Consider the following 25440-nt stretch of genomic DNA (forward strand, 5'->3'; position numbering starts at 1 on the left):
CGCTAAGCACAAGGTGATCATGGAGATATCTTAATGCACCCCAACAACGGCTGTGCTCACGCACCGCAGCTCGAGATTAATGCATTACCAGTGTTGAGCTGCTTAACCTATAGATTTAAACTGACTTAATGCTTTTGCAACTCAAAAATCTTATTAATCTCTCTTGTAGCCTATTATCTTTGTTACAGCACCAAGTACTGGACATCCAGCTTTATCAGTCTTATTAAATGTGCAATATGTTTTAACCAAAGTCCAGTTAATGGAAAATGGATTCCCACTGTAAGGGCCTGAGGACCAATATCCACACGATCTCTGGCCTGGAAACAAATGCAAATTAAATGTTGGATCTGCTCAGAAGGAAATTTAGACTGACGTAACACATGAACTCATGGTGGTTCCCATTTCCCGCTGTCCCAAGACAACAAGAATACTTTTGCCAACAGGAGTGGGCTCAGGTGCAGGACTATTTTTAGCTGGGTCAAATTCATACGCAAGACTAGACAAAACCATATATTCAAGAGACAGGTTTTCATAACAGATTTCCCAATCATTTCTCATTAACATGCACATTTACATTTTAAGAAAATAAATATTTTTTAATATATTACAGGACCATGAAAGGGACTTTAAGCATTTTATCTGTGTCAGAAAATTAAATACAGTGAGCTTTAAATACAATTGCAAGAGTTTGTCTGACCCAGTACTTGTCAAAAGTTACAAATCTAAAATTCTCAGATTTTTGCCTTATTTTCATTTTTTTCTTACGGTTCTGAAGTATATAACTTTACAATAACAAATATTATCTTATAACTTTGTTACAAATATAGATAAGTGAAATCACCCATTTATCTATTGCCCCCTCCCTGGCAGTGTTCAAGGCCAGGTTGGATGGGGCTTTGGGCAACCTGGTCTAGTGGAGGGTGTCCCTGCCGCCCATGGCAGGGGGGTTGGGACTAGATGGTCCTTAAAAGTCCCTTCCAACCCAAACCATTCTGTGATGTTAACTTACATATATAGCAACATTTTAAAAGTATTGCTGTTGTTTAATTGCTAGTATATATTTCCTCAAGAAATAAGGTAATAAAACACATACAGACCTTTTTGTAAAACTGCATCAGTTAAAATGCAATAACCACATTAGCATACTGAGACATCCCATGCACAAATCATGCTAAATTCAGTGTTAGTAAGACATAAGGAAAACACCACGTTTTAGCAGATAATACACACAGATCAAAACCAAAATTGGGTTCCTTGTGAGAAAAAGAGCAACAAAATAAGTTAGAGAAAATACTGGAAATATTTTCAAGTGAAAAAGCAAAAATGTAATTGTATACTGACATGGCATACTCTCAAACACTGTCACTATGCAGTATATGCTGCTAGCTTCTGACACATTATATGGGGAATTGCAAAAAAACCTTACAACACTAACACTGCTGAAAACACGAACTTCATTGTAATGTAGATTGCTTTGCAAAGTATTCCACTGTATTTCCCTTCCTCTCCTTTGCAAGACAGTTCAATGGAAATCATGTTTGTTTTTAAATTCTTTGAAAACTTTTCTTTTTATTTTCTCCTTTGTCTTGTTATCAAAATAGGTATTTATATGAATTGAAACTAGCTGTCACCCTAACACCTACATGCTTTTTGAGTCACTCTGATTCATTTCTCAAATTATCTTCCTAGCAGACTGTTACTTCCTTTTGAATTTTATCACAACGAACACAGAAGTACCAGTCAGAACATGAGCATGAGACAAATCTATGACTTAGTTAAATATTCTCAAATAAGCTTGTTTGGCCAGTGTCAGCCAGATCAATTAAAAGATAAACAAAAAACCCCAAACAACCAATACTTTAGAATAACTTCTACATCTAACTTGACTCCAGCCACCTTCATGGACTGTAAAAGGGTTAAGCTTTAGCAGACATTTTTACACAAATAATTTAATGTAAAACTGAAGCAAAGCCATCTCCTACCAATCTATTACTCCTGCTCAAACAAATCCTTTTGGCAGCCAGACTTACCGACTGAAGCGTGGCTCTTTAGGCTATGGCAAACTTTCTGTCTATGGAGATCTCCCTTCTATTTGGCTATTAAAACAGTAAAGCCGTAGTGATTATGTCTATTAAAATAAATAAATTCAGAATTCCATTTGCCTCACCCAGCAACCGCCAATCTTCAGCGAGCGCAGGGGCATCCAGAAGGCACACACGGGGAGCGGACCAGAAAGTGTTCGTGTACCAGCTACATTTGCAGATGGTCATGCAACCTTTTTATGTATCTTTAAATTAAAAATGCTTACCCCTTCCTCTAACTTTTGCATTTGACTTCTCTCAAATCCAAGCCACAGCTGCACATCGACCAGAATCAGGTCAGCATAGGTATGATGCAACACTACTTCGACAAGGATCAGGGGTTCGCCCCAGCGAGGGAAGAGAGCGGTGAGGAGGAGTTGTGACACAAGTGCTGTTTCTGGAGAAATGGACTTCTTTCCCACCTCCCAGCACCAGCCACCAGCCCAGCCTTCCTGGGACCTGGCCTAGCTGAAGCAGGATCATGGCTAAGTCACATTGTTGCCTTGGGTCTACGGCAGATCCTATTCTGCCTCTGCATCAAGGTAAAAGCAAAAGTCATGACCAAACTGTGAAGCAGGTCTAGTTTTGTGGACACCTTGACACCTCATTGACCTAACAAGAAGCTTGGAGGTAAAGGTATCCACAAAACTAGACCTGCTTCTGGTCCTCAACAGTCCCAAAACCGAGATTAAGATTAAAATAAAAGAAACAGAAGGCCTCAAAACCTTTTTTCCTCCTTTATCTTGCTTTACCTAAGGGATGACCCATGAAAGCACCGTTTTTAATAGTGACTGCTGCCCCTAACTTTTTAAAAACTTAGAAGGAAATTCAGTGGTCAATGCCATGCAAATAAGTCTCAAGTTCTGCTCCCTCCGCAGTGGTCAGCCCACCTGTGGCTCCTTCCCAGGACCTCTGGGCACAGCGGCCTCGCAAAGGCACGGGGAGAGGGCTGCCCCTTCCAAGCACCCCACTCCGTGCACACGAGGGGGGCTCGCACAGACCACATCCTGTAACGCGGAGGCTGGCTCAGGCTGACGGCAAGGTCACAGCACCCGCTCTCTGCTGCGGCTAGCAAATACTGGGTATAGCAAATAACATGCTCGGTGGGAGGGCAATAAATCTCTATGCATTCATGAAATTTTAAACTTCAATATAAGAACCATGCCTGAGGAGGAGAATTTTAATTTTGGTTAGAGGAAGGGGTTTAATTGAGAATTTCCAAGTGTGCAAATCAAGAACTATAGTCTCAGTGAAGAGATTTCAGTTTGTCACCTAAAGATTTCTTTTAAGATCTTGTTTAAATTTGGCACGTCATTAATACCTTAAAAATACCATATCATCTCTACTCTTCACTACTGCAGCACCAAAATCACATCCCCAGAAAACTGAGCATCTGGGGTACCGCACAGACATTTAATATGTTCTTAATATGTTAATATGTTCTTACAAATCTTTGCCAAAGAGAACGAGAAGCCCCTGTTAACTATAGTGAAAACCCTCCAAAGACCTGCTGTATGCCCTGATTATGGTTGCCTTGATTGCAGAAATAGCATATAGAAAAGCCTGCCTTTATAATTTTCTACAGCTTTTGCATAGTAGCAACAAAGACACAGCAACTTTAATATTAGATGTTGAAAATTTAGCTGTATCTCTAAATGTGATCACAGACTCACAATGAGATATTCAAGTTAGAAATTCACGTTCAGATTTTATATCTAATTTTCAAATCTGTAACATCTCTAGAAACATCTAACAAAACCCAAAAAGCAAGAACACATTGATTTAGGCAGGGATACTACTGCACCACACTTAAGTATCTTAGGGAGACCAAATTCACATAAGAACTGCTAAGAAGTTCAGACTTTCTTAAAGTCAGAGGACATTTTGCCCACTCAATATATGTAGGATCAGACCTTCAAAAAGGATAAACTCATTTATGAGACTTCTCTTGTTACACCTTCTTGCTGAAAATTACCTGGCTAATGCTGCTGTTTCACTTGTGGATATTACCTTGTAAAATTTTCCTCTTATTATTCTATACTAGAGATTCAGTTCCTGTGTTAACCTTCTTGTGCCTTTCATACAGATTTCACAATTATTTTTTTTATTTTTTTTTCCCCACTGATTTGCACCTGCGGTTGATTCTTACTCTCATGTGAAAGCTGAAAATTGGATCCCAGTAAGATATCCTTTCAGTGCAAGGTATGTCCGCCATCCCTCCATGAGTTCAGAAATGATACAATTGCAGTGCATTCTGTTGGCAGCAAATATATAGGAAGTTTTATAAACCATATACTTTTCCCACCTAATACACCATAAAAATAACACAGTGCATTCTCTGTCAATTAGGAAATAGAATTCATCAAGTTTGGGGCACACAAAGCTGATCTCTAAATGTTAAGTGAGTGTTTTAGAGCATGCACCAGCTTTTTTGCAATAGGAGTTTAACAAAATAGACCATAGTCAGACTGCGAGCAAATCAGCAATCCAAAGTAACAAGCACAAGCAGTCAAGTTTAACACTGTTCAAGGTGTATGATAATACATATATAATAGTAATAAATTTGTTTAGAAGTTACTTTTAGCAGCATTTTTCCACACTGTAAGATTTTAGAGAAATATATGGTTGGGGAAACCTGAAAATATTTACTGAAAGAGGGGAAAAACCCCCAAACCTGTAGTTGATATTAGCAACTACCTCTAAGGTAGTTAAGATTTTATGAAGGCACTATCATATCCTCTGTTCAAAGTACACATGCACAAAGAATTTCGTACTTCAAACGCACAAACTGAACAACAACAACAAATCACTGAACAATTTCAGAATAGAAGGCTTGCAGGACCTTACACAAATATCAATGCCACAGAAGTTCTATGTAGCTTGGGGACTTTGCTACATAATTTCTTATAGTCAAACCAGGAAAAATACAGTCAAAACTATGGCAACTTTCTACTCCTTTTCCATTTTCTTCTCCCTCGCTTCTCCGCACACTTTATTTTGTCCTATTTATTTGCTAATCTTGCAATCAGAAAACTCCAGTTTCCAAATTCTCAGAGAGAAACCAAAACAACCTGTAAGTAAATCTTCCCTGCCACCCTTACAAGGGCTCTCCCCCATCCAGCCAACCTTTGCTCTCAACGCATCAACCTTTGAGAGCTTCCAGGGTTGCATCGAGCTCCACACAGCCAATTGGAAAAGCCTCTTTCCTTCTGTTACCTCCACGGCCTCTCCCTATCTCAGGGATTTCTAGTTATGCTTCAAAGACTCAGCTAACCTTGCTCCCCTGAATACTTTCTGCTGGTTCCACCTCTCTCCAGATATACAAAATACCGTTATCTTGGGGAAGATGCAACCTCCTTCCCTCTAGTCAGCTCCACCACGCTCTGCTCAGCGCCTTCAACAGCCGGGCATGGCAAATAGCCCATCTCCCTGCTGTACCAGGTATGTCTTTTTAAGGGAGCGTAACATCATGCAAGCAAACAAAAGAAATAGATACTGAACAGCATGGTATTTTGCAATAAAGGTCTCTTTTCCACCCACAAACACGTTAGTCACAATTTTCTCAGGTACTGGTTATACCTGGCTGTCACACCTCCTTGTAATTAGTGTGTCTACTAATGTATTCAGTAATATTTTTATCATCATTCCATAGCATGGTAAGGAAAAAGCCTTTTTAATCAAAGCAACACCCATGTCCCTTCCAGATGGCATCACAGGAGATTTACGTTGCTCATACTTTCCCATCCCACCTTCAAAACCAGAGGTAGCTGTTTAGCCTATGCTGTTATTTCTATGGGAAATACTCGCTGCATCTCTGAATCAGTCACCAGGTTCATTCCCACTGCTGGCAGCTGCAGAGTACTGAGTATCTTTGTGATCTTCACTAGGCTTAAAGTGATTGTATGCTCCAATAATTAATTATTACCCATTTGCTATTTGATTATTTAAAAAAAAATAATAATCTTAAAATCACCTCCTGCCCATTGCTGTATTTACATGCCACTGTTTTGTGGGAGAACAACTCCTTGCTTTGTAGAAACCAAGGAAACATCACTTGTGTTCTGCATATTGTCATGTTTAATAAATCCTCTTCCAATCTTTGAGGACTTCAGAACTGAAGTTGCTACTGCACTGATGTATCCTTTCATTTCAATTCTCCAAGAGCGTTCTCTAGATCTGACACTAATTGTTACACTAAGGCTGAACATTCCTTTGCTTAGAAACTGATGCTTTTCCGTAATGCAGAAACAATCAGTGAAAGAAAATACTGCTTCCTCAGCTTCTGAGCTAGTCGTCTATTTACTGAACAGCTGGTATCTGGTCACTTTGAAGGTTCCTTTTGTCTATATTGTTCCAGTTCAGTTTGCACATTCTCACATTGGCTGTGTTTTAGTTTCCTCTTATTTTGTGTTTAAACTGCATGTTTTAGATTTTTTTTCTTTTATTGAACAGTTCCACTGGGGGAGGATGTATAACTGCCACTGCCTAACCCTTAACATATGGAATAACTTTCGTAATCACCAATTTACACTTGGCATTTCTTTACTAGTAATTATTTTCTTTATGGGTTCAAGTACGTAATTAGCTGGTATCATTCTGAAATCACCTAGCTCCATTAGCGTTAGCAATGGAAGCAAAGACATACCTTATGAATAAGGTCATCTATAAGGATTTTTGTACCTCTAAAGCAAATTTTAACGAAGAAATATGTAGACAAGTAATTCAGTGAGCAGCAAAGGTAACAAAGTTTGTAACTTAGAAATTTGTATTTCAGTTCAATAGATATGGTGCCTGAGATGAACGAGTTCCAATCAAAGTTTATTTGCAGTTGTGCTCGATGCAACTTCAGTGAAACTTGAAGTCACAGCTTGCACGCATCCTCTTCCACAGCCAGGTCTGTCACAAGGCTTCACTGCTGCGCCCAACCTCATGTCCCCACACCCACAACCTTCTCAAATTCTACATCCTTCCTTCCAGTCGTCCTTCACCATCAGGTTCCAGAGTTACAGCATGTCCATCACGGTAACACAGCCTGTGTCTCAAAACCGTACATGGCCAAAGCATCATTTTGAAATCCACGTAGTCTGAGGGGACATCGAGGTTTTATGCAGATATTAGGATTCCACAAGCAACTACATAGTTTTAATTACCTCAGATTCCCAACTCTGACTCAGGGCAGGAGCGACTTCCTTCTTTACAACCAAACAGGGCAAAAGCCATGTTTTTCAAGTTTTCAGTAGTAAAAAATGTAATACTTCTTCCCATATCCAGGAACTGACTGCATTTTAAGTCTGCCAGATTTTAATCTCCAGTAATACATGCAATTTCCAGTCTCAGACTCAGCTTCTAGCATTTTTCACTGATTCTGCTCTGCACAAAAAAAATTGGTGCATCCACAAAATGTGATAATCGGATGCCAACTTTGGCTGCCAAAGGTGTTATGCCAAGACCTTTTCTCAGATTGTCTCTTGTGTCTCCAAGTGGCATCCCTCAATTTGGGGAGAACATGCAGTTTAATTAACTTGTTACATGGCCATTTAAACACAGAAAGTAACAACTGCCAAGGCCCTTAAAAGCAACCGCCCCTTCAGAATTTGAGATACTAAAACTTATCATACCAGTTTCCTCACTGGAGATAAAATTCAACCCTGAGCAATGGCACTACACAAGACATACACATCACTTTCCTCCTCTTTGTTGTACTACGCGGTTTCACATTGTGCACGTGGGACATAATGACCACAACGACTATAAAACCCGATCACAGCAAAACCACGCGGACCATACTACTGTGTGCAAACTAGCCTACTGTAACTAAATTTCTGTTTTCACTCCAAATTCACCTTCTCTTGAAATCTTCCTGTTAAAAGTTTCCTGCCAGCTAGCCAACGTAAAACAGAACACATGGATGAAAGACACAATTATTATAAAAAAATGTACAAATATTATGAGAGAAAAACCAGATTAACAGACTGCACTGCATCATGCTACAGCCACCAAGGACATGGATGTCTTCTCCTTCAGATTTTGACTTCTCCCTATTTAGTATGCTATAATTGTAAGTAATAAAATGGCTATTAATTGGTATTTTTTTAGAACACCTTACTGAGCTTCAGCTATTTTAATTAATAGTTTCCACTCTGGAGTAGAGTTATTTTACTATTAAGTTAACCCCATTTGTATTCCAGTGCCAGACCATGCAATATGTACTCCTTAAATATTAACCTAACTTCTCCAAATGATAGTTTTAAAGTTGCTGGACCCATTATAGTAAAAGCTAACATCTTTGAATACTTGCTGTACTCACAAAAACTCCAGCCCTACGCATAAACTGCTGAAATTATGATAGAGACTATCTCTAAAAATAGACAGTCTTATATAAAAAAGATTACAGCTTGAGTTAAAAAAAATAAAATTAACAACAGGCTGGCAATTTTTAAGAGTGCCTTTAAATATAATGCTGCAGAAAGAATGATCCTCTAACAAAAGCATTAATCGCCTTGAAGACATTACTGGGTAGTTACCTCAGGCACAGCATTGTGGTTTTGTTCAGCAAAAGATTTACAAGACGGAGATTTATGAAAGGTGTTTGAATTGCTTCTTATTTCATGAATGACAACCTTGTATTTCTACACAACACTGAAGTAAATAAAAGAGAATGGACATAGTCCTGCATCACTAAAGCCTAATGTGACCAGGCTTTAACGTGAGACTACACCTGTACAGTAAACAGACGATAAATACACAGACAGTTTGCGCCACAGAGTAGACACTGCATTTTCCCAACAGCGGCAGATGAGATTTACAGGGTATGTACTTCCCTGACCAAGATTTTATAATCGCACTTCTTCCTCAATAGGTGGCAAAAGTCAAGGGACATCTGAGAAGCTCGGACACACTCTAAGTCATCCTTCTATTAAAAAAGAGGGGAGAAGAATTAGAAAATACAAACCACAGGCCCCTAGAGGTATCTTGTTCATGGGACCAAGGAGTGGAGGTTGTGGATACTGACCATTTTAAAAGGTTTCTGTTCTGAGCCACCATGAAATCTGGGCTGTCTTCAGATGGGTACAATTTCTCTATGGAACCCAACTACAGGGTCAATACTTTGAAGCCATGAATATCTTATTTGGAGAAATGCTTCTCCGCTATAAGAGGGATATTGCTCACAGATTACAAAGGTGGTTCTGCAGGGTTTTCTCCTCCTGTCACTTCCCTCCCTTTCTCAGTGCTCTTGTCCACAGCTTTACAGCAACCACTGGACACCACTGAAGCTGAGAACAATGTCTTTTACTATACTCCTGCCAAAATTCTTATAGGAAGGAAATAGATTTTTTTTTTAATTTTTCCTCATTGTACCCAGAAAAAGAATAACCTAAAAACATATCCACAAGAATATAACACAGATAAGGCTATACCAGACACCCTGGATCTCTCGAATGAAATGGGATTATGACTTTGCATTGCTTTGAGGCAATTTGTTATTCACTATGCAGATCACTAAGGTATTTTGTGCTCAATTTACTTTGTACTGAAGATTTGTTCCCTGCTTGTTTCCTATAATTCTCTCTCCCAAAGCAATATTATCAAGTGGATGTCAGTTAGGAATACAGGTCTATTATCACAACATTACCAAACTAATAGAGATGCAGTGGTAGGAATAATTTTTCTTTTTAATTTTCCTGAAAACATTATGTCCTATAGCCAGAACTCCATGCTGTGTGATTTACCAGCATGATCCTCAATTAATCTGCAGCTGTGGCATCACAGTATGCCTCTGCACAGCACATCAGCTTGTGACAAAACCAAAACAAACCAACCTGTCCTCCAACCAGAAAAAAACCCCATGACCTAAGCAGAAAGAAGTGATGTTTAGTATTTATAACTTATTGTACTGCAGGACTGAACAAAAAATAAATACAGATTCGAAAAGCAGTATAATGGACAAAGGGTTTCATCCAAATGGGGCAAGTCAAATCTGATTTTTCTGTTACTCCTCCTTTTTGCCTGAACTAACAACTTTAAAGCCAAATAAAGAAAAAAAATATATTTGAAACCAAAGTTCTCCTTTTTACTTTCAAATGAAGTATTTGTAATACAGGATGTAACAAGGACATTACAGCATGTAACAAGTAGCTTTTCGTTAACAGCTAGATGCTGCTCTGAATGTAAACTATACCAATATACTCATCGATGCTCACTCTAAGAACTACAAAAAAATAATTGCATGTATATAGGAAAAAAATTTTTTTTTCCTCTAACCCCCTTAAAATTCCTTCTATTCATTAATAGTCTATGGAATGACAAGTGATACATCTGGTTAACTAAATCCCAGTTCTATGCCAAGAAGCAATACTAACACAACCTGAGAAAGGAAGAGAGAGCTCTGGGTCCATAAGCTGTGGGGATATAAACTATCCTATGGAACCTGCCACTGGTGATGTGCAAGGCTCAAACTCAAAGTCTCACTCCCAGAGCTGAAGTTATGGTTGCACACCTTGCAGGTGTAGAAAGCTGTGAACCAAGCCCTCTATATGGGGCTCATCATGCCATTAAAATTGGAGTCCCACAATGTCATTTTTACACAGTCCTATTTCAATGTAAGAATGCCATGTTGATTTTCTAAATTTCTTTCAGCATATTTAAGTCCTGGACAACTTCAGTGATTTGAAACAGGTAAACAGAACAGCTTAACAGGGGATTACTTGCTATAAGGCATTGTAAAGGACTAACAAAAAGATAACTCTCAAAGCAAAGTTTAAAAAACCCACTCTCAAATAGCATCTAAATATTGCCTACCAAGTACAAGGACCTACACGTGGGTTGGGGCAACCCCTGGTGTCAATACAGGCTGAGGGATGAAGGGATTGAGAGCAGCCCTGCCAAGGACTTGGGGGTAACCAGCGGATGAAAAGCTGGACATGAGCCGGCAACGTGCACTCACAGCCCAGACGACCAGCCATACCCTGGGCTGCACCAAAACAAGTGTGGCCAGCAGGTGAAAGGAGGTGGCTCTGCCCCTCTGCTCCACTCTTGTGAGACCCCACCTGGAGTACTGCGTCCAGCTCAGGGGGCCCCAGTACAGGAGAGACATGGAGCTGTTGGAGCGAGTCCAGAGGAGGGCCACGAAGCTGATCAGAGGGCTGGAGCACCTCTCCTACGAGGACAGCCTGCGAGAGTTGGGGTTGTTCAGCCTGGAGAAGAGAAGGCTCCGGGGAGACCTTATTGTGGCCTTTCACTATACATAAATGAGGCTTATAAGAAAGATGGGGACAAACTTTTTAGCAGGGCCTGTTGCAATGGTAGGACAAGGGGTAATGGTTTTAAACTAAAAGAGGGTAGATTCATATTAGCTATAAGGAAGAAGGTTTTTTTATGGTAAGGGGGATAAGGCACTGGAACAGGTTGCCCAGAGAGGTGGTAGATGCCCCATCCCTGGAAGTGTTCAAGGCCAGGTTGGATGGGGCTCTGAGCAACCTGATCTAGTTGACGATGTCCCAGCTCATTGCAGGGGGGGTTGGACTAGATGGTCTTTAAAGGTCCCTTCCAACACAAACTATTCTATGATACTGTTATAAACTACTTCATAACCACTAGGAAAAATAAAAAATAAAAATCAACCAACCAAAGAATTAAAAGGTTCAAAGTATAAGGTTAAAACCCTGCAAAGTGGTTAAAGAACAGTTTATTTGTAAAAGCAGACACAGAAAGCCACTATCAGTTTGTGATGCCACACAACTGCAATAGAGCAGGCTTAGGTATTCTTGAAAGAATAAATCACTCTATAGGATATGGATGTCCAGCTTTTTTCATATGGCCAATTTTTCAAATATTGGAAAATTGCTTCACAATATGAAAAAAAAATTCCTCCTTGAAATAATGACTTCTAAAAATATCAAACATATCCAGTACTTTATGATATATAAAGACAAATATTTACAGTCTTGTGAAGATGATGTACTTTGGCTCAATTCATGCACCCTTTGTAGCCTCGTGCTTCATTTGTAAGGGACAACAAAGGAGCTAAGAGACATATCAAAACCCTGAGAATTAAAGAAAGCCTAAGCTGGACCAGCAAAAAAAAAACCAGGCAGCAAATAAAGTACTTGGGTATTTGGAAGCAGCATTAAGCAATCCATGCAACACCTTTCTCCATCCTTGCTGTAAAAATCTCAATTGGAAAAAAAAATAAAAATTGACTTGCACCTACTCAGCTGTTAGTGTTCTCACAGACCGCTAGCAAGGCAGAGCCGTCTGGCAGTAGAGCGGCTCTTCCTCCCAGAGCAAGGTGAGGTCTCTGCCTCACCATGCCGGCAGCAGAGGGAAGGCCGGGCAGAGGCAAGGAGCTGGCAGGTCACACTTTTACAGGAGAAAGACAATGTTACAAATAACCAAGAGTAGCGCTTGACATAAGGCATCCCTCAGAGCAGACTCCTTTCCTTCAACAGATGAAGGACCAGGCAGGAGTAGGTAGGAAGGAGGAGGACAACATCTGTCCAGAAACACTATAGTAATTCTCACTTTCATCAGTTTTTCCTGAGCTGCATTACAGGACAAAGAAATAGTTTTCCCTGCTGCTGGCAAGTGCTTGAACAGAAGCCATGGCCAGGAGCAACAGATAACTCCTCCATCTGAAAAGGAGCCCACTTGACTCTCCGCACCTCTCCTGACAGCACTCTCCCTCTGCACAGGAACCCAGCTTGCCAAGAGCTGTGTTTCTGGTTTGCACCTGCCATCATGAATTTCACAGGTCTCTTCTTGATCAGCACTCTCCACCATGGCACCTAGGCCTGCGGCAGCACAGCTGTTGGTAACAGACACCTTCAGAGGCGGTGGTGCACTGGTGGAACCAACCAAGCATCAGTAGCAGGAACCTCGAGGAGACCTGACCTGAAGGAGAAGAGGCCATCAGTGAAGCTGGAGGGCAGCCTGGCAACTGCCCGCACATGCAGGGACATTGGGCAGCTTTGGAGGTAGCACGAGAAGTGCTGCAGGAGTGCCCCTGCACCACACGCACTTCCTGACAGATAATCCATCGCAAGAGCATGCTTGGTAAACCCTTCAAGTCCTGCACTAAGCCACTCTTCAGAGGCAATGCAAATGTCGACTGTTTATCCTTTCACTATTCAACCCCTTTCCAATCCCTTTTCGATAAATCTTTAATTTCAAGATCCTCTTTTTAATTTCAGCAATATCAGCCATGGACCCTACTCTTTCCTTTTCCTAACCCTTTCCTCCTCTCTCTGGGAAGCACAGAAGAGTCCCCACTGCCTTGTGTGCCCTGTCTTCATCCAGGGGGCACTTCAGGTCTGCGCACCCAGCACTCAAAACTAATGCCAACTGGCCATGTAACCACGCAAAGCTGCTGCACATCCACGATTGACTTGTGCCATGAGGGCTTCCCCATGGTGACCTTCAGGGGCCAGAGGCAGAGACTGTTCTCCGGCTGTGCATCCCGAGGCAATCCTTAAGCTTTCTTCAAGGCTGTCAAGGTTCCCCTGATGCCAGTGAGATGTGTATGACCTTCACAGAGCTGAGGAGGGCAGGTTCACTCCTCCGGTGCAATTGCTGGTTCATCCCTGTCACTTGGGTGAGGCTGGGGACAAAGACACTTGCCTGCAGCCTCTGAAACCAGCGAGCGTGCTTAAAGCGTTGAGTGCTCTGCAGGTTCTGAACCTGAGCAGCAAAGCTGCTTTCTTCTCAAGGCAACTACAGAAATCCCTGCCTTGCAAAATAGCGAGATTTTTGCCTGCTTGGACTTGTTTCACATTCAGTGTGAAGGAAATACCAATAACTACAGACTAAATCCCTAATCCAAACTTCTAATTCTGCAAATAAGTGAGCGATTGCTGATTCTGTGTCTGAGTCTGGCTGAAAGGTAATCCTTCCTCCCTCAAGTCATAGCCCTCTTCAAGTTCCAGTGGTGTTCATGTAAACATGCCATCAAATAAGCTTCTCTACTATCATTAACTTAGGATTTAAATTAATAATGCAAGGCCTTTAGGCTTATAAGGAAAATAAGTAACACACCTGCCTGCACAAAAATTATTAGAGTGTTATTTAGTTGGGTTACAAATATAAGTTGTAAGTTGCTATTCAGTAAGTAAATTAATTCATTATTTGTATTATGTCTGAGTACACCCTCCAAGCTCATCTTTCGTGAATTTCCATTTCAAAAGTAGAATTTCACGTTTCCTGCTACTTTTAGCACAAAAGTTTGGGCTGGTACTTTTTATATGACAGAAGGCATTACCCTTTGAAGACCAAAGGGTTAAGTAAAAGCTACCAACCAAAAAAGCCTATGCAGCTACTGCTGTCGAGCTTGGAAGATTATTTTTAACTTAGACAGCATGACAGTAACACACCTGGTCATAAGTTAAACCACAAAGCGATGAAGAATCTATCCTGCCCCTATCTAAAGTTATGCTAGTAAGTGAGAGGTTCAGTAAGCTCCTACTTTTTGTACCTTCTACAGTGCCCTAGGTGCAGAACTATTTCACAAGTGAAATACAAGGAAAATACAAGAGTTAAAAAAACCCCACAAAACAAAACCATCACCCACAAAACAGTGAGTAAATTGAACAAACTTAATTCAGTTTACCACGTAGAGAAATTTTAGCTTATTGAAATCTGCTCACTGAATGTTGATTCACCTAGAGGATGAAAGACTGAGCGGGCTTTATCCTCAGTTGTGCAAACATTCCTGGATGTAATAAGTATTTAAGAGCTCACAAAAGAGAAAGAGGTGATGTCTATATTAAAAAAAGAAAAAAAAAATTCTACTCTGTAAGTCAATCTTCCAAATTAAGTGAAGCTTTCAAATTCAGGAAGAAAGTTCTCTTTAAAAAAAGAAAACCTGAACAAAACAAAACAAAAAACACAGCAAAAAAAACCCCCAAAACCCCCAAACACAAAACCAAAACCAAACAGAAAAGTGAATGGTTTGCAAGCATAACTAGCATTAATTTTTGTTTCTAATAGGCAACGGCAGCTGCACAGCAAAAAAACCAAAACATGCTTTGGACAAAGCCCTTAGTGTAAGCTTGCCTTCTCTTTCTTCTCCATCAGATGTGGAAAAGCATGCACTACCTTCATGATTAAAGCTACTGTTGTAATAGACAAAAGAATGTCAACTATGGTCTGTAAAGGGGCACACTGAAGTCTTAAAGCTCCCCACACCCCCTCCGACCCCAGTGCAATTCATGCACACAAGTTACAGGCCATGAACCCTTGGCACGTATCTTCAAGGAGGACACAGCAATCTACATCTCTCATATCTTATTATCCTATCTTACACCAAATAGTCAAAACAAATAGCTATTCAGTCCTGCAATAAAAAAACATGATAAACCAATGAAGAAATAAAAAGTTTTATGTGCCAAACTTCAGTTGAACTCCTTCCCCTCCTTTCTGCTAATTTGAGGGGGGGGGGGGGGGGGGGGGGGAAGAGTATGCTCTCCATCAGAAAGGAAATGTTCCTATGAGCATTTGTGGTAGAGGCAGGAGGAGTCCCAGAGCTGATCTGATCCAGCCCAAAATTCCCTCTGCGCACGGACAGCTCTTCAGCCTGGTTGTGTGAAAGGCTGACAGCATCCGCAGCTAACAGCTATCGACAGAGCAAGAGAGTAATTGGCCTGGCACGCATCCATCTGCTTTGATTCCCCCCCGACCCTGATGATTGAGGTGGAGGGGGAAAGCAAGGGAGGATCAACCCAACACAAAGCTGGACTGATGGGGTTGCTCTTTGGAATGAGCCTGGGGCAACGTTCAAATCTGTATGCCAAACAGCAAAACAAAATTCACCTTCACAGGGCCCATTTCTGCTACCCCAAATCAGTGTATCTTTTTTTCCCTTCCGAGAACTCATCTTCAGGTATTACCCACTAACATCCTGCCTCCCCGTTTCATTTGCTGTAATTGTGATCTATGTTGACAGGGTTTTCTTCCTTACGGATGTGCTGCGAAGATTACAGTCACAGGACAGCCTGCTACTTCAGCACAGAGAACCAAGGGATATTTTGCAAGCGAAACAAGAAACCCTCTTCAGAGCATGACTGGGAAAGAGAGCATCGTATAGGAAATATGAGGTGGCCACACATGGAACACAAGGCTTTAAGTTCAATATAAATAGCTGCTTTGCTCACTATCACTGCCTCTGCTGCTCAATGATTTAGGCAGAGGACTTGTCCCTTTCATGCAAAAAAAAAAAAAAAAAAACCAAAAACTTTTCTCATACATGTATGATTCCACAAAAAACATTATTACAGTAGTTTCTTTAACAGGAAGGAAACTGTGTAATGATGTTCTTCAAAAAGTATACAGCTGTTACAGGTATTTAACTAGAGAAACCTGCGGAAAAACTTCTTTTTAAGGATTTTTCTCCTGTACTCTGAACACTCAAAACTTGCATAAAGCAACAGAAATTTTTGGACATGCAAAAACTGCCAGCTTTGCCCTTGGAGAAATGGTTTTAAAAATAAAAAAATAAAATTTTAAAAGAAAGCAAAATATCTTGCTCCAAGAAGTACACTTAACTTTTCCTTGATGAAAATGGGAGTGATCTGAGAATGGACATAATTATCCCTCTTCGATAAACAGAGCAAAGATAAAACACCAGAAATACTTACAATTCCTAAGGCAAGTTCTTTCTACATCTGCTTTAGGCTATTTTGGCTGTAGCATTTATGTACTCTAATTATTTTGTGCATTAAATACCATAAATATCCCTGTTGATTTGTGATCTATTTGTGGGTTCCAACATACAGCTGTATTTCACTTGGTTGAGAGGACATTCTGCAAGCAGGACTTGTACACCAACGCATTTCATGGACAATCTTTATTATTTATGGATAAGCCAGCGATACTAACAGCTTCTCTCTATGCCATAGTTCAATTTTATGTCTGTGTACCTATACCTAAGCGTACCTCTGTAGGAGACAGGAAGGAACGTTTAGGTATGATTCACTTCAAAAGCAAGTGAACAATCCTTTAGCTTGTGGAAGGAACTTTGCAGTCCCTTTGCAACACACAAATTACATCTGCGAGCAAAGGAACCTGGCAATTTCTTCAGAGACAAGTTTTTCCTCAAAGACAATACACAAGATTAATAAAAATATTCTCTCTCTCCTTATGAGTAAGCCCCTTCCCCAAATTAGCTTAACCTACTCTACATATAGCACAACATTAAATATTTCTCCGCTTTGTGCGTGTCTTTGGCATTCTATTGATAGCTGCCATCTGCACATTATCTGACTGGCAACCACATAATACATTTTGTTTATCATATCAGAAAGAGGAGAAGAGTTAGTACTGAAGAATAAGGTATATCTCATAAAAAGACAATCATGCAAGTTACATCCACCTACCTGTACTAGTGCGGTATGTGCCTGTGTGTGCTGGTTGCAGAGGGTCCCCCTGACTCTGGCTGAGACTCCTCATAGGGGGCTTCTGATAAACTCTGTCTTCGTAAATAGGATCTATATGGTGCTCTGGAGACTGCAGTGCCCTTAACTCGGAGCCAAGGTGGCTATGCTGGCTGCTGTAAGATGCCCGAGACCCAGCTGCAAATAAATTTATAAGAGACATTTAAGAGAAAGAAAAATAGTGACACATACAGCATCTGACTTTTGATAAAGTTTACTTGAAAGTAGCACTTAAACACATAACCCCCCCTCCCCCAACAAAGAAATAAATGTTTTCAACATACAAACAGAAACAGCATGCAAGGGCAGCAACAGCTCCAGTTAATCACTTTAGTCACATCACCCAGCTGCTTTCGTCTACCCCAAAACCTCATTTCTTCCAAGAAAACTACAGATTTTGGAGAGAGAGGTATCATGATACCATCTCCTCTTAAACAGAGACCAAAAATACCCAACCCCTCTCACAAAAGCAAAAAACCCACCCAAATAAATCAAGAAAAAAAAAAAAAATCCTGTGCTATCCAGGAATGTCCTACCAAAGGGGTCCACAGAAGAACCAGGAATGGGGGAGAAGAAAGGAGCAGTAGTCAGAACTAGTTTCACATGTTATGCCCATATCTTAAGATCTACAAATGAAATAAGCTAAAGCCAGTGAACAGACCTAATTATATGAAGGGTGATCTTCTTGCCGCTTCACTAAACTACAATAGAATGGTTGTGCCTTATCAACATTTTGCACTCAACAGTTTAAAAAAATTCACATTGCTAAGACTTTCTACAACTTAAATGTCTTCTGAGAATGAATGAATTAAACCTGCCTCCTGGAAAAAACTATTTTAAGGATACAGCTCTTTTTTTTTATTTGTAAATAACAAGATCGACTGGGATTGTATTAAAATATTTTCTTGTTTTATCATGATAGAAAATATTACTTTTAACAGAATTTTAAAAAGAGATTTGTATATTTCCAGCTGTTTTACTTTTGTCACTTATGTACTTCAGTTCTGTGGTCCGTTAGCAAGGTTCCCACGGAGAGTCATGGGGAAGCCGTACAAAAATTACACATTTTGAAGGCAATAATCGAGCAAGCACGCCAGCAACACTTGACAAAGGTTAGGACTACACCATAAAGTGGTAACATGCTATTTAAATGTTTAGAAAAACAATCCAAGATACCACTATTACGCCCCTTGCTGATACTCCTGGTGAGGTTGAAGTCCTAGATGTGGGCCACATTCTACTGGCTTAGCTTGTACTGCTCAGACCACCAGTGTGGCCATTCCTGCTGAAAATCTCTACCACATTCACTGTGTCAGAAGTGCTTTTGATGCATAAACAAACACTAAGTATTTTTAAAATGCAAAGCATAGATATAAAGTAGTGTGTCACAGCAACGTAGGACAGAAATGAGAAAGGTACATAGACACGACGGTTCTTAAACGTTAATACAAGTTGTCTGGAGGAAAAGAATAATTTATGCCATTTCCTTCTTTCTAATCAGCTTGTGCCATATACATGTTTTCTTCCAAATTTTTCAACTTACATGCATATTTTCAGTGGAATACCCTATTTGCATATTTTTCCCTTCAAACATTTTTCAGACTGACTTGCCGTTAGCACACCCGTGAAACCAATTCTGTTGTTCCTCTTACTAGAAAGTTTGCCAAGAAATTCAAAGACATATTTTATCTATAACTACTGCAGTTATCCAGGAAGTTGATATTACTATTACAGAATTAAATTCTTCATGGTCCACATTTTCAAAACACTCTTTAACCCTGCATCTTTGAGACTGCTTCTCAGAACAGCCAAATAGCTCCACCGAAGTCTAGTATCCTTCAGAGTGGCCTAAAATACAGCCTGTTATGATTATGTCCTAATTTCACTGCATACTTGGTTCGATCTGTAATCAGAGAAAAAAAAATATAGAAAAATTGAGGGCAACATTTTGGAGGTTCAACGCTACATCAACAAACCAGACTTGCCACAGAATAAAGAATTACACCCCCTTCTGCAAGTACTACAATTCTTTTGTCCATTTACAAATTAATAATGCTCTTTGGAACAACAGATTTTTCTTCTTAATCCTGCTTCCAGTGAACTGAAAGATTTTTCCCATTGAATTTAGTGGCAGTATAACCCAAATACTTAACATGTTCTCAAACGGTTATGCTAGTCTTCTGGTGAGGTGGGCTTAAGACAATCTCCTTCATACTCTACCGACAGCTCTGCATCTGCCAAGTGCTAAAACTAGGAAGTTTAGTATTAGTTTATTATGCTAATATTAAACAGAGGTTTATTTACATACTGTACATGTAATTAAGTTTGTAACACTACTGTACTAAACAGTAAACATACATACAACCAGAAAAACTTCTTGACCAAAACACATTACAGTTCAATAAATAAGACCAGGAAGATGTGACAAACAATAAAAGAAAACCAACATAACTTGCCCAAAACCAGCTAAGTGGCAATCTAGAAATAACTTGAAGCCACCTAAATAACAAGATTATGGATCAACACCTAAAAAAAAGGCTCGAAAGTTAAAACTCTATCAGGGAGTAACTGTCACTATCCCTCTAACATTTCAAGGAAACAAATATTTCAACAGGTAATTAGAATAATTTCTTTTTAAAAACATAACCACTCTCAAATCTCAGAAATTAAGGCCATGAGACCACAAATACACTTTTTAAAGCATGTCTCGAAAACACCTTTCGTTTCAAGCAAAACTGATACTTTTCTACAGACCTAAATATGCAATTTTACTACACTAAATATTGATATCTGACAGTTTGGATATAAACACAAAATACTAGTACCCTTTAGAGTTCTCAAATCTAGTTTAAAAATACATAAAAAGACAGAACACCACTGTAATTTTTAAATGTTTCTATTAAGTTGGTATTTCAAAAATTAGAATTGCAAGTTCTGTTTTCGATTAAAATCTCTTTTCCATCACTTTTAAAATTCTTACATGTATTGATTTACTCAAGTCTCAACTTTAGACAACGGGTGTTTATTGCATGTTTTATTTAAATATTAAATCAACTAACCAAGGGCTATTATACCAAGTTATCTTTGTTGCCAGTGCTCTACCATATCCAGTAAAGCTCAAACAGGTAACTTTCAGAAAAACTAACACACAATTACAGCTGAAGTCAGCAAGACTTGTAGATTTTTACATCTTAAAAGCAGGAAGCGTGGTGGATTTCAGACTACCGGATCCCACCTCATCTACACACTCAGCCCCTCCACTGTAGTTTGCTGCTACTTTGGAAGACACTGAAAAGATGGTTAAGATAATCAAAACAAAGACTGTGAACTCAAAGAATTGATGCCCCTGAGAAAGAGAGAGGTATATCACACCTCCTGCCTGCATCTTGGGTTAGCAGCAAACAGCTACATCCTTTACTACCTGAAGCTGCAAGCTGATCCATATCATCTGCTTCAAAAAACCCTTGCATTAATGCAGTCTAAAGCTCACAGAAGTTGGAAAAGCAACAAGGTCAGAACGGAAAAGCAGCAATCAATATCCTACCAGGAAGCAATAAAACATCGGATTACCAAGGCCCATTAGCTTCCTCGCATTCAAGGAGGCTCATGGCCCTCAGAAGTGTTTTTCCTAAACCTAGAGGCATCACGTACGCATGGATCACCCCAACCTGCACTTGTCCAAAGCCTGTTCTCAGCCAGCCGCCACCCCTTCACCCCACTAATAACGCTGCACCGCTCTGGGTTGCTTGAAACCAAAGCCGTGATGCGTACCAAGGCCACACACAACTCTCCTACACATTCTGAAAATGGACTCATGCCCCTTCCTAGCTGCAATGCTATTTTTTCCCTTGGGGAAGTATAAGGCATCAAGCGCATTCAAAGACAGGTCATTATTAAATTTACAGTTCTGCAAGCCGTTAATTACAGGTGATGTATTTAGCATCAGAGCAGAAACAGAACTCTTATGACCATGGCTGTGAAGGAGTGCAGTTTTTTCTCCCTTCTAGATTAAAAACCAAACCAAAACTAAACTAAAAACATCAAGAGCAGCTAAATCATTTTTTAGGGGCTGAAGAAACCACTTGATAATTAATTGCTCAAACAGTCCAATCTTTAGTTTCACAAAAGACTGAGAAATTATTTGATTGCAGTGCTGGAGGTGCATCACAGCAGAAAGTATGGAGAAGACGAAAAGGCTCCAAAATAGCAAGAGGCATCAGAAGTGAAGCAGACAAGTAAAAAAAAAAAAAAAAAAAAGAAAAAAATCAAAATGGGGTACATTTATTCTTTTAAACAGAAACTGATTAACTCCAAGAACAAAGCATACAGAAAAAAGTCTTCTCTGTCTCCTGAAGTCTCCAAAACTGAAACCTGATAGAAAGTGGAATGCCCCTTCTTCTGCATCTCTAGAGTGTGTAAAAGTAGACCATGGTCAGGCTCCAGCAGGGGTATCTGGTGAGCCCCCAGCCAAGTGAATCAGATTAGGACAACGATGATAACCTAGAGCCAGGCAGAAGTTTTATCAGATGAAGATTCCACATTCCCACCACCTTTGCTCTACTCCCACATTCAAGATGGGCAACAGAAAGAACCCAGGAAGATTGTAGTCCTACCTAATTGGATCAAAAAGACGATCTCCACCCCTTACACTTAAAAACCCCCAACAAACAAACCCTACTAGCTGAAGGTTTCTAAATTATTCTGGTATGTTCCTCAGTAGTACAGGGAAATAGTTGTTTCCTAGGAAAACGTGTTTTTTTGACAAAGTCTCACTTTCCACAGGAAGAAAAATACTGTAATCAGACAAGTGTAACATGAGAGAAATACACAAAATAATCCCTAATTGCTCTTCAAAGCTTGTGCAGGCTGTCATGGAAATAAACACAACAGACACATTTGAATGACACTGCTAATCTGACAGTTTAGGTCAATGAAGTAAACCACTATATTGGCAGCATTTTTCATTTCAAGAAACTAAAGACATCAAAACTATTCAAACGAATGGATACACAGGCATTTGCATGCCCTTTAATAAAGTCTGAACAGTTTCTATTTGTGCCTCCTGTGAAAGCCATTAAAACCGGACATCCTGCCTTGCTGCAGCCCAAAGGAGGAGTCCTACAAATTCATGATACTCTCCAAATATCTCTAATATCAAGAACATACGGTACTGCCCTCCTCTCTAGGATTTAAGAGCTCACTGGAAACATGAAATATGCAAGTGATCATCTCAACATGAAGAAAAACATCCAAATTTGACCAGAAAAACCATCCAGCCCTCATTTAGAAATCCACCATCACCAAATAGATTAATCAAGAGTCCTATTAAGCAGTTTCCTTATGTTCCATTCAGGAACATCATTAATGAGACGTGGGCTGAGGATGACGCACAATGACCATTATATTACCACTTATCAGTAACGTATTTACACCATTTAACTTAACTTGGTTGCAACCCCGCCCATTTCAACACATAGTATATCTTTGGCTACCTGAGGCTCTAACTATCGAACTCAGACTCTGAACACACTACGACACGTTGCACTCGGGAAATTTGATTCTCTAACAAAAAGGATTGACCATCCACAACTGGCTGTATAGATTTTTAATTTCAAATATAATGAGAGCATTGCTCATGTATTTTTGCACTGAGTTTTTCTTAGATTACAAATTTAAAAAAAAAAAAAACCCACACAAGAAAAACTGACCCCACATGATGGTAAAATTGTAATAAGCCCATCAGTGAGACAAGAGACTGCAGGCACAGAAACTAGAAGAGAATCACTGCAATTTTGTAGCTTTGGTATGCTGCATGTTTTTCCAAGGACTGAAAGAACTTCTTGATTTAAATGGCACATCAAGGCTGAAAACCCTTTTTGACATGAATTTCTCTTAGATGCTTGCCCTGAAATTCTACTGTCCTTATAAAAAAATAAATAAAATATACAGTACATCAGGTCATAGCTTCGCTAAATCCGAAAAAGCAACATGTGAGAAAGAAGGTATGAATAGCACAATTTTCACTCTGAACTCAGACGTAATCTATCTTACAGGCACTAACCTGGTTTATTTTATGTAGTAAAGAAGTTGATGTGAATCCAAGTGTAGAATTAGAAGTGAACAGGGGGAAGAAGTAGAACAAATCAAACATTCATAGCTAGAATTTTGATATTGACTTCTTTTGCCAAAAATTTATGCAGAACCTTTTCCAAAATGCTTGTCTGAATACATGCATCTTCTACTCACAACATTGGAAAATGACAGCATGATCTACAACAAATGTTACTATAAATAAAACTAATAAAACTCAAATAATGGGAATATATCAGCACTGCGTGATGAAAAGTATGGTACCAACGAGAAGAAAACATATCTAACTCAAATACTGAAAGCAAATACAAATTGTTAAGACATGACAGATGGTTAAATTAGCCAGTAAGACATGAGAGGCCATATGGCAGTACCAGCTAATGCACACCTTGGGTATGTCTGCTTGTGTCTCCAGCATACCAATGATCTGCATTCGCCAGAGCCAAAACACAGTCTGTGGTGAATTCCTTTTAATTGGGTTTAGGTTTTTTTTTTTTTAAACACAAGTTTCTTACCTGTTTAGATTTTACAGGCACACACACAAAATGTATCAATTTGGGTCTGAGGTTTTTCTTTCCCCAAATATTAAAATTAAAGAATAACTAATGAATGTTCAGAATTAAATTCAGCTTTGTCTTTATACTCTTTTTCTATTCTCACTACACTATTCTGTCCATGACTCAGGACTATTTGTACAAAAAAAGAAATAACGCCATCACTGAATTGACTGATTACACGCGATGCCTCTCAACTTATGTCCAACTCTGGGCATCCCAAAGAAACATGAACGTGCCAGTCTGGTATCCCCAGTCCACACCACAGGAGATCACCACAACATATATGTGCTACAACATACAAGCTGTACGTGCTACAACATACAAGCCCCCAGAACTGAAAGAACAGACTCACCTCACCTCTCAGTATCCTACACTGCTTTTCCTCAGGTTTTCTACTTAAAAGATTAAAGTGTAATATGCTGCACAACCTGGAGTGTTTCTTGTGAACTATCATTGCACTGTCAAACCTATTAGCAGTTTCACTGTCAGGATACTGTCACGTTCAGCAGTATGGCTCACACTGTTGAATTTCCCAGACATAATTTGTCCATTAATCAGATTACTTAATCTTAGGAAAGTCTCCTCAAAAGAGATTGGCTTTGGCTGCTTAAGGGACACTGCAAAACCAGCCTCTGACCTAAGGTCAGCACTTTTCACATCAGCGCTAAAAATAAGGGAGGGGGGAGGGTGGGAAGGAAAAAAAGATTTTAAGTGTAATAAATGAGCCCAAAATAAACTTTAAAAATCATTTCATAAAGTTTATAAGAGTATTAAGTCTTACAAAAAGTATCTGGATATTTTTTTTATCCCATTTAAACTAGTTTTTAAAGAAATATTGAAATTAATTACACTCCTAAGTATATTTAAAGAAAACATTTTTAGTTTTATTTCTCCAAGTTGTCTATGCTTACTTTTTAGTCATGCAATGTGACTTTACTGCAAAGTACTGTACCAGTTATTTTAATTCTACACGTCTAGGAAAAACAGATAATTCACAATGTAAAGTTGTGCTGCCTCACAAGCATTTTCTTTTTTCCTGCTAATGTCCTCATTCTGTTGAAAAGCATTCACCTACATAAAACATTTTATAAAAAAAAAAAAAAAATTGTTAGTGGAAGAAGAGAAGTGTGAGTAGGAGCAAAGAGATAAGAGGCAAAGATAGCCAGGAAGAAACAGCAGATTAAATGTGACAGACAAGTTCAGAGAGATAATTCCCATTTCATTTCTGATCTAGGGAACTGTCACTGCAGAAAGAACCAAAACCAAAAACTCCCCCAAACCAATTGCTAC

General features: G+C 39.5%; 1 protein-coding gene across 7 annotated transcripts in view; it reads right to left on the reverse strand.

The window, feature by feature from the left end:
• CTNND2 (catenin delta 2) overlaps nucleotides 1-25440 on the reverse strand; it is a 692458-nt gene that overhangs the window by 254989 nt on the left and 412029 nt on the right. For all 7 annotated transcript variants that reach the window (XM_075744821.1, XM_075744820.1, XM_075744818.1 and 4 more), the window contains one exon: nucleotides 17447-17641. In XM_075744821.1, the coding sequence (XP_075600936.1) occupies nucleotides 17447-17641 (195 nt within the window). The remainder of the gene's footprint in view (nucleotides 1-17446; nucleotides 17642-25440) is intronic.

This window comes from Balearica regulorum, chromosome 2 (genome assembly GCF_011004875.1).
Source record: "Balearica regulorum gibbericeps isolate bBalReg1 chromosome 2, bBalReg1.pri, whole genome shotgun sequence".
In the NCBI taxonomy this organism is placed as follows: Eukaryota; Metazoa; Chordata; class Aves; order Gruiformes; family Gruidae; genus Balearica; species Balearica regulorum.